This window comes from Lycium barbarum, chromosome 2, assembly GCF_019175385.1.
Source record: "Lycium barbarum isolate Lr01 chromosome 2, ASM1917538v2, whole genome shotgun sequence".
Taxonomy (NCBI): Eukaryota; Viridiplantae; Streptophyta; class Magnoliopsida; order Solanales; family Solanaceae; genus Lycium; species Lycium barbarum.
The window spans coordinates 74371816-74386824 of NC_083338.1; the positions used below are offsets into that span (position 1 = coordinate 74371816).

Consider the following 15009-nt stretch of genomic DNA (forward strand, 5'->3'; position numbering starts at 1 on the left):
TAATGAAATCCATATTAACTACTTCCTATTTACATGGCTTGCAACAATCCCCCAGGCTTCTGATGCTCGATATTTACTTGCTGACCATTTGGACATTAAGCTACGAACTCTGCTGTGTCTTTCTTCAATCCATCCCACCAATAAATTGACTTAACATCATGATACATTTTTGTCTCTCCTGGATGAACAGAATAACAGGAAAATTGGACCTCTTCCAAAATTTGGTAACGTAACCCCGCAACATCAAGAACACATGGTCTGCCTCAATACCCGAGAACTCTATCTGCGAAAATCTCAAAGGGTGACTTTTTCTTCTGAGGAAGTGTATCTCTGTAATGAATTAATATGGGATCCTCATATTAGCGCTCTTTCACCTCCACTACTAAATTCGAAACAGCTGAATTATAGATAGTAACTCTCGCATTACCCGAGTCCATTAATTGAACTCCCAAACTAGCCAATTGTTGAAGCTCACGAGCTAACTCCATCTTCTCCAATGGGACATCACACAAGCTACCCATGGATCTACGGTTGAGAGCATCGGCGAAGATGTTCGCTTTCCCTGGATGATAGAAGATACTAACATCATAATATTTTAACAGTTCCAACCATCTCCTTTGCCGTAAATTTAACTCTTTCTGCTTGAAAATATACTGAAGACTCTTATGATCTCTATAAATATCAACATGCATACCATACAAATAATACCTCCACATCTTCAATGCATGAATCATAGCAACTAACTCTAGATCATGGGTTGGATAACTTTGCTCATGTTTCTACAACTGTCTTGAAGCATAAGCAATAACTTTACTGTGCTGCATCAATACACAACACAACCCCAGGCCTGAAGCATCACAGTAAATAACATAGCCCTCCGATCCTTCTGGGAGTGTCAGAACAGGGGCCAAAGTCAACCTATTTTACAACTCCTGAAAACTACGCTCACAAGCACCCATCCATTGAAATTTAGTTGATTTCTGAGTTAGTTTCGTCAGTGGTGCAGAAATAGAAGAAAAGCCTTCTATAAATCTTCTATAATAACCTGCCAAGCCCAAAAAACTACGAACCTTTGTAGGTGTTGTAGGCCTCGGCCAGGTCTTCACAGCTTCAATCTTCTGGGTATCCACCCGAATACCATCAGCTGAAATAATGTACCCCATAAAAGTCATATAATTTAACCAGAACTCACATTTTGAGAACTTTCCATATAGCTCCCAAGCCTGAAGTACTCAAAGGACAACACATAAGTGATCTACATGCTGTACCTCATATCGAGAATATACCAGGATATCATCGATAAACACAATCACAAACAAATCTAGGAAAGGCCTGAACACATTGTTCATCAAATCCATGAACACTGCCGGTGCATTAGTCAATCCGAACGACATTACCCAAAACTCGAAATGACCATATCTAGTTCTAAAGGACTTCTTTGGAATGTCCTTCTCCCTAACTCTCACCTAATGATACTCGGATCTTAAATCTAATTTTAAGAACCATTTGGCACCCTGTAGCTAATCAAATAAATCATCAATTCTTGGGAGCGAATATTTATTCTTGATCGTCACCTTATTCAACTGTCTGTAATCAATGCACATTCGCAAGGAGCCATCTTTCTTTCTTACAAATAACACAGGTGCTCCTCACGGCGACGAACTGGGCCTAATAAAACCTTTCTCGAGCAAATCCTTCAATTGCTCCTTCAACTCTTTCAACTTGCAGGAGCCATTCTACAAGGAGGAATAGATATGGGATTAGTATCCAGCAGTACATCAATAGCAAAATCAATCTCTCATTCTGGTGGAAGACTTGGAAACTCGTCCTGAAACACATCTGGAAACTTATTCACTACTGGGACAGATTGAAGAGTTGGCGACTTTGCTTCTGTATCTTGGACCCGGACTAGATGATAAATATAAACTTTAGCAATCATCTTCCTTTTTTTGAGATAGGAAATAAATCTACCCCTCAGAGACGCTGTATTGCCCTTCCACTCTAAAACTGGTTCTCCCAAAAACTGAAAATGAATCATTTTTGTTCTGCCATTAACATTGGCATAACAGGAAGCCAACTAATCCATACCCATAATAACATCAAAATCTACCATATTCAGCTCAATCAAATCAGCCATGGTATGGCGGTTGCAAACTACAACCACACAATTTCTCTATACCCGACTAACTATCACTGGGACACCAACGGGTGTAGATACTTCGAAAGGTTTAATTGCCTCAGGTTTCGCCCCAAATCAGACGGCAACGTAACGAGTAACATATGAAAATGTAGAACCTGGATCAATCAATGCATATACGTTATGAGAAGATACTGATAATATACCAGTGACAATATCAGAGGAAGATTCAAGGTCTTGTCGTCCAACCAGTGCATAAATACGGTGCTGAGGATCACTCAAACTGGACACTCCTCCTCTACCTCTGCCATGGCCTGCTAGTATCTGTGACCTTTACCCTAGAGGGCGTACAGATGATGAAGAGCCAGTTGCTGATCCTGTGGGCTGAACCCTACCTCTACCACCTATCGATGGACAGTCACGCATAATATGGCCTAGCTAACCGCAGGAATAACAAACATCTGAACCTAGTCGGCACTGTCCCCAATATAATTTACCACACTGAGTAAATCATGGTACAAGTGGTCTCATCTCGCCGGAATCACCTCTATGCTGAGAACTCGAAGTTGTGAAACTCTAACCCAGTCCGGAGTGAATAGGTCGATCAAACATCTAGCCTGCAAATCGTGGAGGTACACTAGCTGCTGAATGGCATGGGTGCCTAGAATATTGTTGCCTCAGACCCCCTCTGAACTCACTAACAGGACCTGAGGATCTGACCCTCTTACTATAACCCCTATTATGCTGACTCTCACTCCTCTGTTATTGCTGTCGTTCATGGAGATCTTAGGCATGGGCCTATGTACAAGAAATATCCATACCTTCCTGAAGTGAGGCCGTCAAACATTCATTAATCAAATGTGGCCCCAACCCATTCACAAATCGATAGACGTGATCTCCCATATCGGCTACCATAGCTGGAGCATACCAAGCCAAAAAATTAAAATGAATACTATACTCTTGGGCACTCAGATTCCCCTATCTGAGGTTCAGAAATCTATCAGCTTTGGCCCGTCGAACCTCTGTTCCCTTAGAGTATGCCTGAAGTCAATACTCTTAAATCTTGCACACAATCTTTGTGCCAGATTCACATATGGGAGTATTTTATCATTTTTGGTTGCCCAATTTCCTTTCACTTAATTGATGAGCAAATCGGAGTCCCCGATTACTAACAATTCCTGTATGTTCATGTCTAGCGCCATCCTTAGGCCTAGGATACATGCTTCGTATTCTGCCATATTATTGGTACATCTAAAGTTGAACTTTACAGCCATCAGATAGTGTTGACCTGTTTCAGATATCAACACTGCTCCGATGCCTGATGTCACGACCCGACTCTGGGCCACGACGAGCACCCGGTGCTATCATACCCGAGTACCCCTTAGGATACCTTTACACTTACATCTAGGTGAGCCACATAATAAAACATATATTTCTATTTATCCGTCATGCTAGTCCCATTGGACAACAACATCTTTTATATCATCATAGGCATCTATGCCGCATCAATGTACATGAGCCGACAAGGCTAACAAAATGATATACAAAATATAGGCCGACAAAGCCAGACATACCTAACCACATACACATGTCTACGAGCCTCTAAGGAGAGTATAACATATCACATAAGCGGGACAGGACCCCGCTATGCCCATGATTATGTACACAAAACAATAAGTACCCAAAAGTTATAGCTCCGAATGAAATGGAGCTCTACTATGTAGTCCCTGAGAATGTGGTTATGAATCAAGTCTGTCTCCCTGTGCACCTGCGGGCATGACGCAACGTCCACAAACAAAAGGACGTCAGTACGAAGAATGTACTGAGAATGGAAAGCATGATCAATATCAACATAGAAGCATAATATACAACATAAGGCATATCACAGGATGGGAGATCGTAATACCATCGTCATACGCACTTACTTGCCTTTCATAGGGACTTTCCAATTCAAAAGCTTATTTGTGTACATACATCCATAACCGTATCCATATTCGTATCCGTACCCAATTACGTGTCCTTATTCACATTCATATCATGTACATATTCTTATTCGTGATCGTATCGTATTCGCATTCATTCTCATATCTATATCATATACATCATCATATCATATACATAACATTTACATAGCATACCCGACCATGAAAGATCGGTGTTTCATACATACTTGGCCAGCCAAGGCTCAAGGTTACACATACCTGGCCCTACCAAGGCTTCAGGGTTACATCTACCTGGCCTTACCAAGGCATCAGGGTTATCCGTACCATCTGTAGAGGTGTGCGTGCGTTACATAATCATATACATATTCTACCCGGCCTTATAAGCTCGGGGTTCCATAATAGTCATACATAGATACATATACATAATACCTCATAAGGATCTCTACTATTAATATCATTATCATCATCGTCATTATTATCGTCATCGATATCATTATCACTATTATCGTCATCGATATCATTATCACTATTATCGTCATTCATTACATCTATCTTTATAGGCTTACTCGTCATACAAGGAACTTAGTACAATCATATCATATCAAGAATCGTGAGCTTACTAGCTCGGAAGATTGAATCATTTAAAGGAAATCAAAGACTTATGGAAGATTTAGATGTTTGGCCAAAGAACCATGCCTTATGAAAGAAGGGTTAGCCTTACATACCTTTTCCGTTCAACTATTCTACTCTTGCACGTTCTCCTTCAGCGCTCGCGTTTCTATCTTCATTAAAGTCATACTATCATTAGAATCGAGAGCTAGCATACATGACTAAAACTAGAAAAAAATCGGACAGCATCTCCTTTATTTATACGACATTCCTCCATAGCGTATATCAACTCCCAAACGTCAATAATACATTCACAATACCATAACAATAGTCATTATTCATCCACTTTATCCACATTTCTCAATTTACTTTCAATCACCCATATCCATAGCCATAACACACAGCTACGTTCATTCACATACATTACCTATCCCATGTTCTCAACGTCATTTATAACATGTTTATATCACAACACATCAAGAATCATGACTCGATTCAAGCTATTACTCAAAATGACACTATTCCACATTCATGACCCATTTTTCTATACCCTTCTACAATCCAAGTATTTCAACTCTCAAATACTTTAAACGACATAGAACTACCATAAATCTTACCTTAGATGTCGTAGGAACAAGCCTTGGTTGATAATACTCCACTTGAGCAAAACCCTAGTTCATCTCAAATGAGATTTCTTGACTTGAATGATCTTTAATGGGTTTTCTTACACTTTATGCACTTAATTTATGTTGTTGATCACTAATAATCCTTGAATTCTTGTGGAATAAATGTAGAGAGATGTTTTAGAGAGAAGGGGTGTGACATAGAAGTGAAATGAAATAAGACTTGGTCCCTTTATTTAATGAACCATTTCAGTCCCGACCGTATATACGAACCGACATACGGTCCGTACAAATTATACGGGCCGTATGTTTGGACGTATGTTTCGTCCAAAAAGTTATGCCATTCTGGGTTGATTATACGGTCCCAAACATATGGACCGTATAATTTATACGGCCATTATGTTTGGCCGTATAATCCCCAGTGATTCCGAAGCTCGTTTCGTCGACTCGTTTGATCTCCAATCCTTCTAGAACCTTCTTACCACTTGTTCAACACCTCAATACCAATCTAAGGGACGTTATCACTCTTCTTCAAGACATCATTTACTCCTCATTAACTCGTTACTCTTATTTCCTCTCTGATACCTATCGTATGCCATGCCTTCTATTGACAACTTTCTCGTCTAACATCGGATGTCTTTGAAATCTTACTTAAGGTCGCCAAATGTCATTTCTTACTCATTGAAGTACCGTATACTCGTACTCCTCACTAGTCTATTCACTTGTGCATCAACGGAAGATTTTCCGAGGTGTAACATTCTTCCCCCCTTAAGAACATTCGTCCTCGAATTTTAAAGTTCTCGGGGATTATATAAAACTTTCGCCAGAGTTTCCCCTATAATATGGCACTACCATCCTGTCACAACAACCCATAATAACAATGCCTCACAGGGCCACAACATAATAGCAATAGAATTTGGCCACACACGATCAAAAAGCATAAAAGGAAGACATACATACCTTAAAATCTTGACATCTCATCTTGGATCTCTCCTAGGGGCTGAAATAAATGCGGGTATCCGGATCGCATACTTTCTTCCGCTTCCCATGTCATTTCTTCTCATTTACTGCTTCTCCATAAAACCTTAACTGAGGCCACTTCTTTGTTTCTAAGCCTCCGTACTTGCCTCTCTAGTATGGAAATGGGTACCGCTTCGTAAGTCAACTTTTCTGTCACTTGCACATCACTTATTGGCACGATCTTAGTAGGATCTACAACTCATTTTCGAAGCATCAAGACATGGAAAACTGGATGGACTGACTCCAAATCCGGAGGTAAATCTAACTCAAAAGGTGTACTGTACCGGGGACTAAGCTTCCCCTTTTTTCCAAATCTCATTACACCTTTCATTGGCGACACTTTCAAAAACACCCAATCCTTAACTTGGAACTCTAAGCCCCTTCGACGATTATCTCGCAACATATCTTCAAGAGTCTGAATAGTGTGTTCAGATTGCCCCTGGGTCTGCGGATGGAATGCCATGCTAAGGCTTACTTGGCTCCCTAGACCCTCTTGGAAAGACTTCCAAAAATTAGCTGTAAACTGAGTCCCTCTATCAGAGATAATAGATACTCGAACACCATGGAGTCTCACTATCTCCATAACATAAAGTCTTGCATAATCTTCTGCCACATATGTTGTTCTGACCGGTAAGAAATGAGCTGACTTTGTGAGTCTATCCACAATAACCCATATAGAATCATACTTACGTCAAGAACGGGGTAAGCCTGTAATGAAGTCCATGTTAATTAGTTCCCACTTCCAAGTTGGGATTTCTATAGCTTGCAGCAATCCACCCGGCTTTTGGTGCTCGATTTTCACTTGCTGACAGTTGGGACATTGAGCTACAAATTTTGCTATATCTGTCTTCATCCCATTCCACCAATATATAGACTTAAGATCATGATACATTTTCGTCGCTCCGGGGTGGACAGAATAACGGGAACAATGAGCTTCTCTCAATATTTGGTGGCATAGACCTGCCACATCGGAAACACATAATCTGCCTCGACATCGAAGAACTCCGTCTTTTGAAATGTCAAATGATGACTCCTCTTTCTGAGGGAGGGTATCTCTGTAATGCATTAGCATGGAATCTTCGTATTTCCGCTCTTTCACTTCTGCTACTAGCGACGAGACTGCTGAATCCTGAATAGTAGTTCCCTTGCTACCTGAGTCCACTACTCGAACTCCTAGGCTAGCTAACTTCTGGAGCTCACGGGCCATTTCTCTCTTCTCAGGTCGTACAACACACAAACTTCCCATAGATCTGTGGCTAAGAGCATCAGCCACAACATTTGCCTTTCCGGGGTGATATAGGATATCAACATCATAATCTTTTAGCAACTCCAACCATTGTCGTTGCCGCAAATTCAACTCTTTCTGCTTGAAGATATACTAAAGACTCTTATGATCTGTATAAATATCCACATGGACACCATATAAATAATGTCTCCATATCTTTAACGCATGAACCACTGCGGCCAATTTTAAATCATGGGTTGGATAATTCTGCTCATGTTTCCGCAATTGCTTGAAGCATACGCAATCACCTTACCATGTTGCATCAATACACAGCCTAGCGTAATGCCTGAAGCATCACAAAAAATAACATATCCTTCCAATCCCTCTGAAAGTGTCAAGACTGGGGCGGAAGTCAATCTATCTTTCAACTCTTAGAAGCTACGTTCACAAGCGTCTGTCCATTGAAACTTTGCCGATTTCTGGGTCAACTTTCTGAGTGGGGTAGAAATAGAAGAAAAACCTTCAAAAAATCTCCTGTAATAACCAGCTAAGCCCAGAAAGCTACGAACCTCCGTAGGAGTTGTGGGCCTTGGCCAAGACTTCACGACCTCAATCTTTTGACCATCTACCCGAATACCATCAGCTGCAACAATATGTCCCAGAAACCTCACTGAATTCAACCAAAACTCGCATTTGAAAAACTTTGCAAACAACTCTCGAGTTCGAAGAACTCTAAGGACAGTACGCAAATGATCCGCATGCTCTGCCTCGGATGTAGAATACACCAATATATCATCGATAAATACGATCACAAATAAATCCAAGAAGGACCTGAACACATTGTTCATCAAATCCATAAACACTGCCGGTGCATTAGTTAGCCCAAATGACATTACCCGGAACTCAAAATGACCATACCTTGTTCTGAAAGCTGTCTTAGGGATATCTTTCTCCCTAACTCTCATTTGGTGATCGGACCTCAAATCAATCTTTGGAAACCATTTGGCACCTTGTAATTGATCAAATAAGTCGTCAATCCTCGAAAGGGGATATTTGTTCTTAATCGTCACCTTATTCAATTGCCGATAGTCAATGCACATTCTTAAGGATCCATCTTTCTTTTGGACAAACAATACGGGTGCTCCCCACGAGGATGAACTAGGCCTAATAAAGCCTTTTTCAAGCAAGTCTTTCAATTGCTCCTTCAACTCTTTCAATTCTGCGAGTTCCATTTTATAGGGAGGAATAGATATAGGCATAGTTCCCGGCAACACATCAATGGCAAAATCAATCTCCCGCTCGGGAGGAAGGCCTGGAAGCTCTTCCGGGAATACATCCGGAAATTCATTCACCACGAGAACTGACTGAAAAGTGGGCGATTCAGCTTCTATATCTCGAACCCGAACTAGATGATAGATACATCCCTTTGTGATCATTTTCCTTGCCTTTAGATAGGAAATAAACCTACCTTTTGGTGACGCCGTATTTCCTTTCCATTCTAGAACTGGTTCTCCTGGAAATTGGAAACGAAACACTTTCATTCTACAATCGACATTGGCATAGCAAGAAGCCAACCAATCCATGCCCATAATAACATCAAAGTCTATCATTTTTAGCTCATGCAAATCAACCATAGTACTACGATCACAAATCACAACTATACAGTTTCTATATACTCGGCTTGCTATTACCGATTCACCCACGGGTGTAGACACCTCAAAAGGTTTGATCGACTCCGGTTCGACTCTAAATCGACTCGGAACATACGGAGTAACATATGACAATGTGGAGCCCTGATCAATCAAAACGTATACATCATGAGAGAATACCGATAATATACCTGTGACCACATGAGGAGAAGACTAAAGATCTTGGCGTCCAGCCAAAGCATAAACACGGTGCTGAGGATAGCTAGAACTGGCAACTCTCCCTATGCCTCTACCATGGCCGACTGGCGCATGTGAACCTGGCCCCATAGGGCATACAGACACTGAAGATTCAGCTACCGACCCTGAAGGTTGGGTCCTACCTTTACCATGAACTGAGGGGCAATCACGCATGATATGGCCTGGTCGACCACATGAATAGCAAACATCTGAACCCAATCGGCATCGACCCCAATGCAACTTCCCATACTGGGAACATCGTGGTACGGGTGGCCTTTCCTGACCCGAATCATCTCTGAACTGAGACCCCGAATAACTCTGACTCGGCCCGGAACGAGTAGGCCTGTCGAATCTCTGGCCTGAAAACCGTGGAGGCGCACTGGTCATAGAATAGCCTGAGTGCCTTGACATCTGCTGTCTGTGCCCACCTCTGATCTCACTCACCGGACCCGAAAATCTGGCCCTCTTTCTATGTCCTCTATCATGCTCACGTTCGCTTCTCTGCTGTTGTAAACTTTCTTCTAAGTTCTGAGCATGAGCCTGAATGCGTGCAGTATCCATATTGTCCTGAAGGGACGCAGTCAAACACCTATCCATCAAATGCAGCCCTAGGCCTTCACAAATCGGTGTACTCTGTCACCCATATCCGCTACCATGGCCGAAGCATTCCTAGCCAAGTAATTGAAGCGGAGACTGTACTCGTAGCTTGATTCCCCTATAGTTATTGCAACTCTAAATGTCACCCTTGTTCTTGTACAACAGGATCATCGTAGTCCACCTCCATTCTTTGGGCATTTCTGCCGTCATGAAAATGACATTTAACAGCCTAGTTCGCCACTCCAGACCTGGCATGCATCCACCCTTCTAGAAATCCACTGGGATCTCGTCAGGCCCAGTAGCTCTTCCCCTATGCATCCTACATATAGCATCCTTAACCTCCTCAACCTTAACGCACCTACAATACCCAAAATCACGACTCCTCTCTGAGTGCTCCAAATCCCCCAGCACAATGTCTCTGTCCCCCTCTTCGTTTAAGAGTCTATGGAAGTAAGACTGCCACCTCCGTCTAATGAGTGCCTCATCCACCAAAAATTTTCCATCCTCGTCCTTGATGCACTTCACTTGACCTAAGTCAAGGCTCCTCCTCTCTCTCGAATTGACAAGCCTGTACAACTTCTTATCCCCGTATTTGCCCTCTAATTCTACATATAAGAGTTCGAAAACTGCCATGTTCGTTGCCGTAATCGCTAACTTCACTTCCTTCTTCGTCATCTTATACCCTTCCCTATTCATCCTTACTTTCCACCCACTTCGCATACGCCATCGTTTTTCATCTCCACCTTTTCTTGGACTTCTCCATTCCACCACTAGTCCCTCGATGCTCACCAAATCTACCTCTCAAGACCCCTATCACCTCTTTAGCTGCTTCCCTAATACAACTAGCAGTCATATCCCACATGGTGTTTGCATCTCCACCGCTTCCCCAGGCCGTCAAAGCCATCAAATTCTCCCCCATCTCTTGTGCACTGGCCGCAGTTAAGCTACCCCGTTTGATCCTAGGCTGGTTACCTACAACCTTTTTTTCTTCTTCTTTTTGATCTCCAAATCCATCGCCAAGAGCTTATGTTGGGTCCTCAGAATATCCTTACAATCTTTACATAATTCTTTATCATCCTTTCTGAGGAGAAAATAGTCTATCTGAGTCTTAGCCCTCGAACTACTAAAAGTTACTAATTGCTCCTCCCTCTTCGGGAAACTCGAATTGGCTACCACCAACCCAAGAGCTCTTGAAAAGTCCAAAAGCAAGACTACTCCTACATTCATATCGCTGAAACCAAAGCCTCCATGCGCATCATCATAGCCCTGAGGGATTGACCCAATGTGCCCATTGAAATCTCCTCCTATGAAAAGCTTCTCAGCGAGTGGTATAGCCCTCAACACCTTGTCCAAGACATCCCAAAAGTGATTTTTTTCCTCCTCATCCAAGCCTATTTGCGGCGCATAAGTAATAACAATGTTCAAAGTGGACCCTCCAACAATTAACTTAATCGCCATAATCCTGTCGTTGACCCTCCTAAGCTCAACCACTTGACCCATTAGCTCCGAATCTACTAAAATGCCAATGCCATTCCTATCCCTTGATCTTCCTGAGAACCATAAATTACACCCGTCCACCTCCCACGCCCTAGTTCCTACCCATTTGGTTTCCTAGACATAAGCTATCTTAGTCCTCTTCTTTTTAAGAATCTTCACTAGTTCTATAGACTTCCCGATAAAGTCCTTATGTTCCAAGACCCTACTCTCAACCTAGAATCACTCTTAACCTTCTTACCACGCTTGACCCTCGCCCTCATTCCTGTCACCAATTGAGAACATGACCCTAGTCTACCATTATTCACTAGAGCCACTACAACAAAAACAACCTAAACAAGGGTTAAACTAGGAAAAGCAAGCAAGAACATTTGGGGACACATATCATTTTACCAGTTCTATATAAACTAGCCGCCTATAGGGTTACATTTAATGAAAGGTTAGTCCCTACAAGAAGATAAGTAAACCCTTTTACTTAGTTTTACCGACTCAGCGAGATTACAAACCTTGCTGAACTCGAGAGTGAACTACTGCTAGCATCAAACCCTCGTGTAACGAGCCTTAGTTGTATCAACACAAAGTTGTAGCGTTAGAACAACACGAAGTTAGTTCTGACGGGGAAGATTGTCCACATATGAGAAATGCCTAAGGAGGAAGATGCTAATCCAGATTTTAAGATGAATGAAGTAAGCTGGAAAGACTGCACGTGAAGAATATGAAGTTAATATGTGGTTGTCATCATCAAAAATAGGGAAATTGTTGAGTGGTTGTTTACTAATTAATCATGGACTTAATATTGAAGTTTTGATAAGTTGACAAGTAATGCACCCAAGACAATTAAAAGGAGGAATTCATTTAAAGAACCAGACATCCAAACAGATCTCCAACAAACTATGTGAAGCAGTCACAACATTCTGAGGAACTACTCAAAGGAACCGATCCTTACACAACTAGAGATTAGAAGTTGTTTCATGCCGATGGTAGAGAAAAAGGAATATTGACAGATTCTTATTCGATGAAGAGTTGGATTTCAAGTTATGGTAATATTCTAAAAATTCCATAAGTTGATCAACATGGAAATTAGCATTGGAGTAAAACAAGGAAGCTGACACGTATACAAGGAAATAAAGAAGTTCCAAGTCAAACAGGATTTGGTTTTCGGGTACAATTAATGAAACCAAAACCTGCTTTGATTTAATCATTGAAGGCGGAAACTACTTTTATATAAAGACATCACAGACAAGTTTTGGAGCTTGAGCTACAACCATAAATATTCCAACGAGAGACAAGAGTGAGTGCAGTCAACACCTTCATCTCAAGAAGAGCAAATGTCCAAACAACAAAGAACCCCAGCTTATCAAGATTTATCCACTAGTTCTTTATTTGTGTTAGTTAGGTTCTATTTTGATTCCACCTATTTACCTTTGCAAGTATTGTGCAATAGTTGGTTAGTTACATGATCTAGAAAAATAACTAGGTTGTTTGGCGGACTGTTTATGAAACATGTCCTTTAGGTGTTACAAGGAATTTGTAAACCTTTAAATGACTCTGATTTCGTAAAGAATTTGGGTAAATCCTATAGGAAGATAGGTCATGGTTTTTGACTCCCTTGAGCAAGGAGCTTTCCACGTGAAAATTCTTGTGTTGATTTTACATTCTAATGTATTACCTTCTTACGTAAATTGTTCTAAGAATCTGATTCTTTGAGCACATAGGAGTTTCCCGATCCTAACAGGTATCAAAGACTCGTATACTCATGTACGTAATAACCCACACTTTCAGACAACGGTTTGATTCGTTTAATGTGGATTCAACCCGAACCAGGGGAATGTGATTATGATCAAATGTTAAACTCAAGGAGTAAGTGTAGAATGGTGTTGCACAAGGTTAGAGTGGAAAAAGATTGGAAGAACCAAGTTTGGGAAAATTGGGTCGAGGCACAACTTGGGATGTAGTCGTATGAGTAGTATGCCAGCCGCATATTAAAACAAAGGTGGGGTGTGAAAATCACTTAAGGTTGGATGAAAAATCAAGTCACTGGTGTGGCTTACGAGATCAACATATGGGCCGCAACTGTTATTGACGGTCCGTATGTCGTACTAACTATTAAGGTCTAGAAAATGGAGAAAATTTCAAGTTGGTCTACAGAAGATAGATGCGGGCCATATGTGGAATATATCAGCTGCATATCACGTCACATATGGAAGAGTCAAGAATTTTGAATTTTTGGGAATTTCTAGTTATCCAGATGCGGGTCAACGTACGGACTGCGTGATGGGTTTATATCCCATATGTCAATCGTACATGGGAGGATAATTTGTTCGGAAGTCAACATGAAGACGATACGCGGACCTCATGAGGGGGATGCCCACAAGTTGTCTGTCGACTGGCTAATAAATGTGCAGATTCCAAAATTATATTTCATTTCCACTCTTTCACTCGATTTCAGCTGGTCTTTTCTCATCTGCCACTCATCCTACTTCAAGCTAAGTGTTCCTTAACGTCTCCTATGTTAATACCTTTAAATATTACTTGATTCTAACAGCAAGTTCTCTTTGAAATTCTAGAGATTCTAGGGTTTCATACAAAAATAAAGTTGGGGTTTTCTTCAATTAAGGTAAGGACTCTCTCTTATCTTTATGCATGGATATATATTAATACTTTAAGCATGTTTTAGAGTCAGTACTTATGGGAATGTGATTGAAAGGTCCAAATTTTGATGGTTGAATGAGATGCAAAAGAAGGGTGTGGGGGTTGTCCTTGGTTACTGGTGCTTGGAAAGGTTCGGGTAACCCGTAGAAGTTCAAGCTCACCCTATAATTTATAAAAATGGCATTGTCCAAGCACTCTTCCTAATGTTAGCTCGTTCTACCGCTTATTATTGTGGATTGGAGTCTTAAGGGAGAAGCGATTAACCTTAGTATGTTTGAGGGTTGCGATTGAGGTATGTAAGGATAAACCACCTTATTTCCCCCTCTATTGCATGTCCTCCTACCCGAAGTTCCCATTCACGAGTCCATGAAATGTCTTAAGCCTTGAACCATTATCAAAGACCATGTTATGTATTCTCTCTTGGTTGTTTCCATTGCTATGTGTTCATTATACCTCCCTATTGTGTTCATAATCTCTCTTATGGAAATGTTTATTGCTCATGAATATTATAATGGAACACTTCCCAAAATGCTATTATCTTGAAACGAACAATGCTTAATGTATCCCAAAAAAGTTATTGTTATGTGATCCACAAGAATGTAAGCACTTGACTTTTGTATCCTTATATTATGACTGTGCTAAGGCACGAAGGCCCATTTATGGCATATAGTATCCACTATTATATTATGACTCTGCTAAGGCACGAAGGTCCGGATAAGGCATATAGTATCCCAAAGACTAAAAGAGGTAATTGTGCTTAATAACTCAGAAAGATGTTTCTTAGCCCCTTTGTGCTACAATGATGCTATGTTACATTCATTCA

At 41.1% G+C, this 15009-nt stretch overlaps 1 protein-coding gene across 1 annotated transcript; it reads right to left on the reverse strand.

Moving 5' to 3' along the window:
• Nucleotides 1–11012: 11012 nt before the first annotated feature.
• On the reverse strand, nt 11013–11540 carry LOC132628643 (uncharacterized). Its single transcript, XM_060344407.1, has one exon. The coding sequence runs from the start codon at nt 11538–11540 to the stop codon at nt 11013–11015; it is 528 nt and encodes a 175-aa protein (XP_060200390.1).
• Nucleotides 11541–15009: the final 3469 nt, after the last annotated feature.

Excerpts from the sequence above, each read along its gene's own strand:
- LOC132628643 (XM_060344407.1), bottom strand. The coding sequence starts at position 11,540 with ATGGGTCAAGTGGTTGAGCTTAGGAGGGTCAACGACAGGATTATGGCG.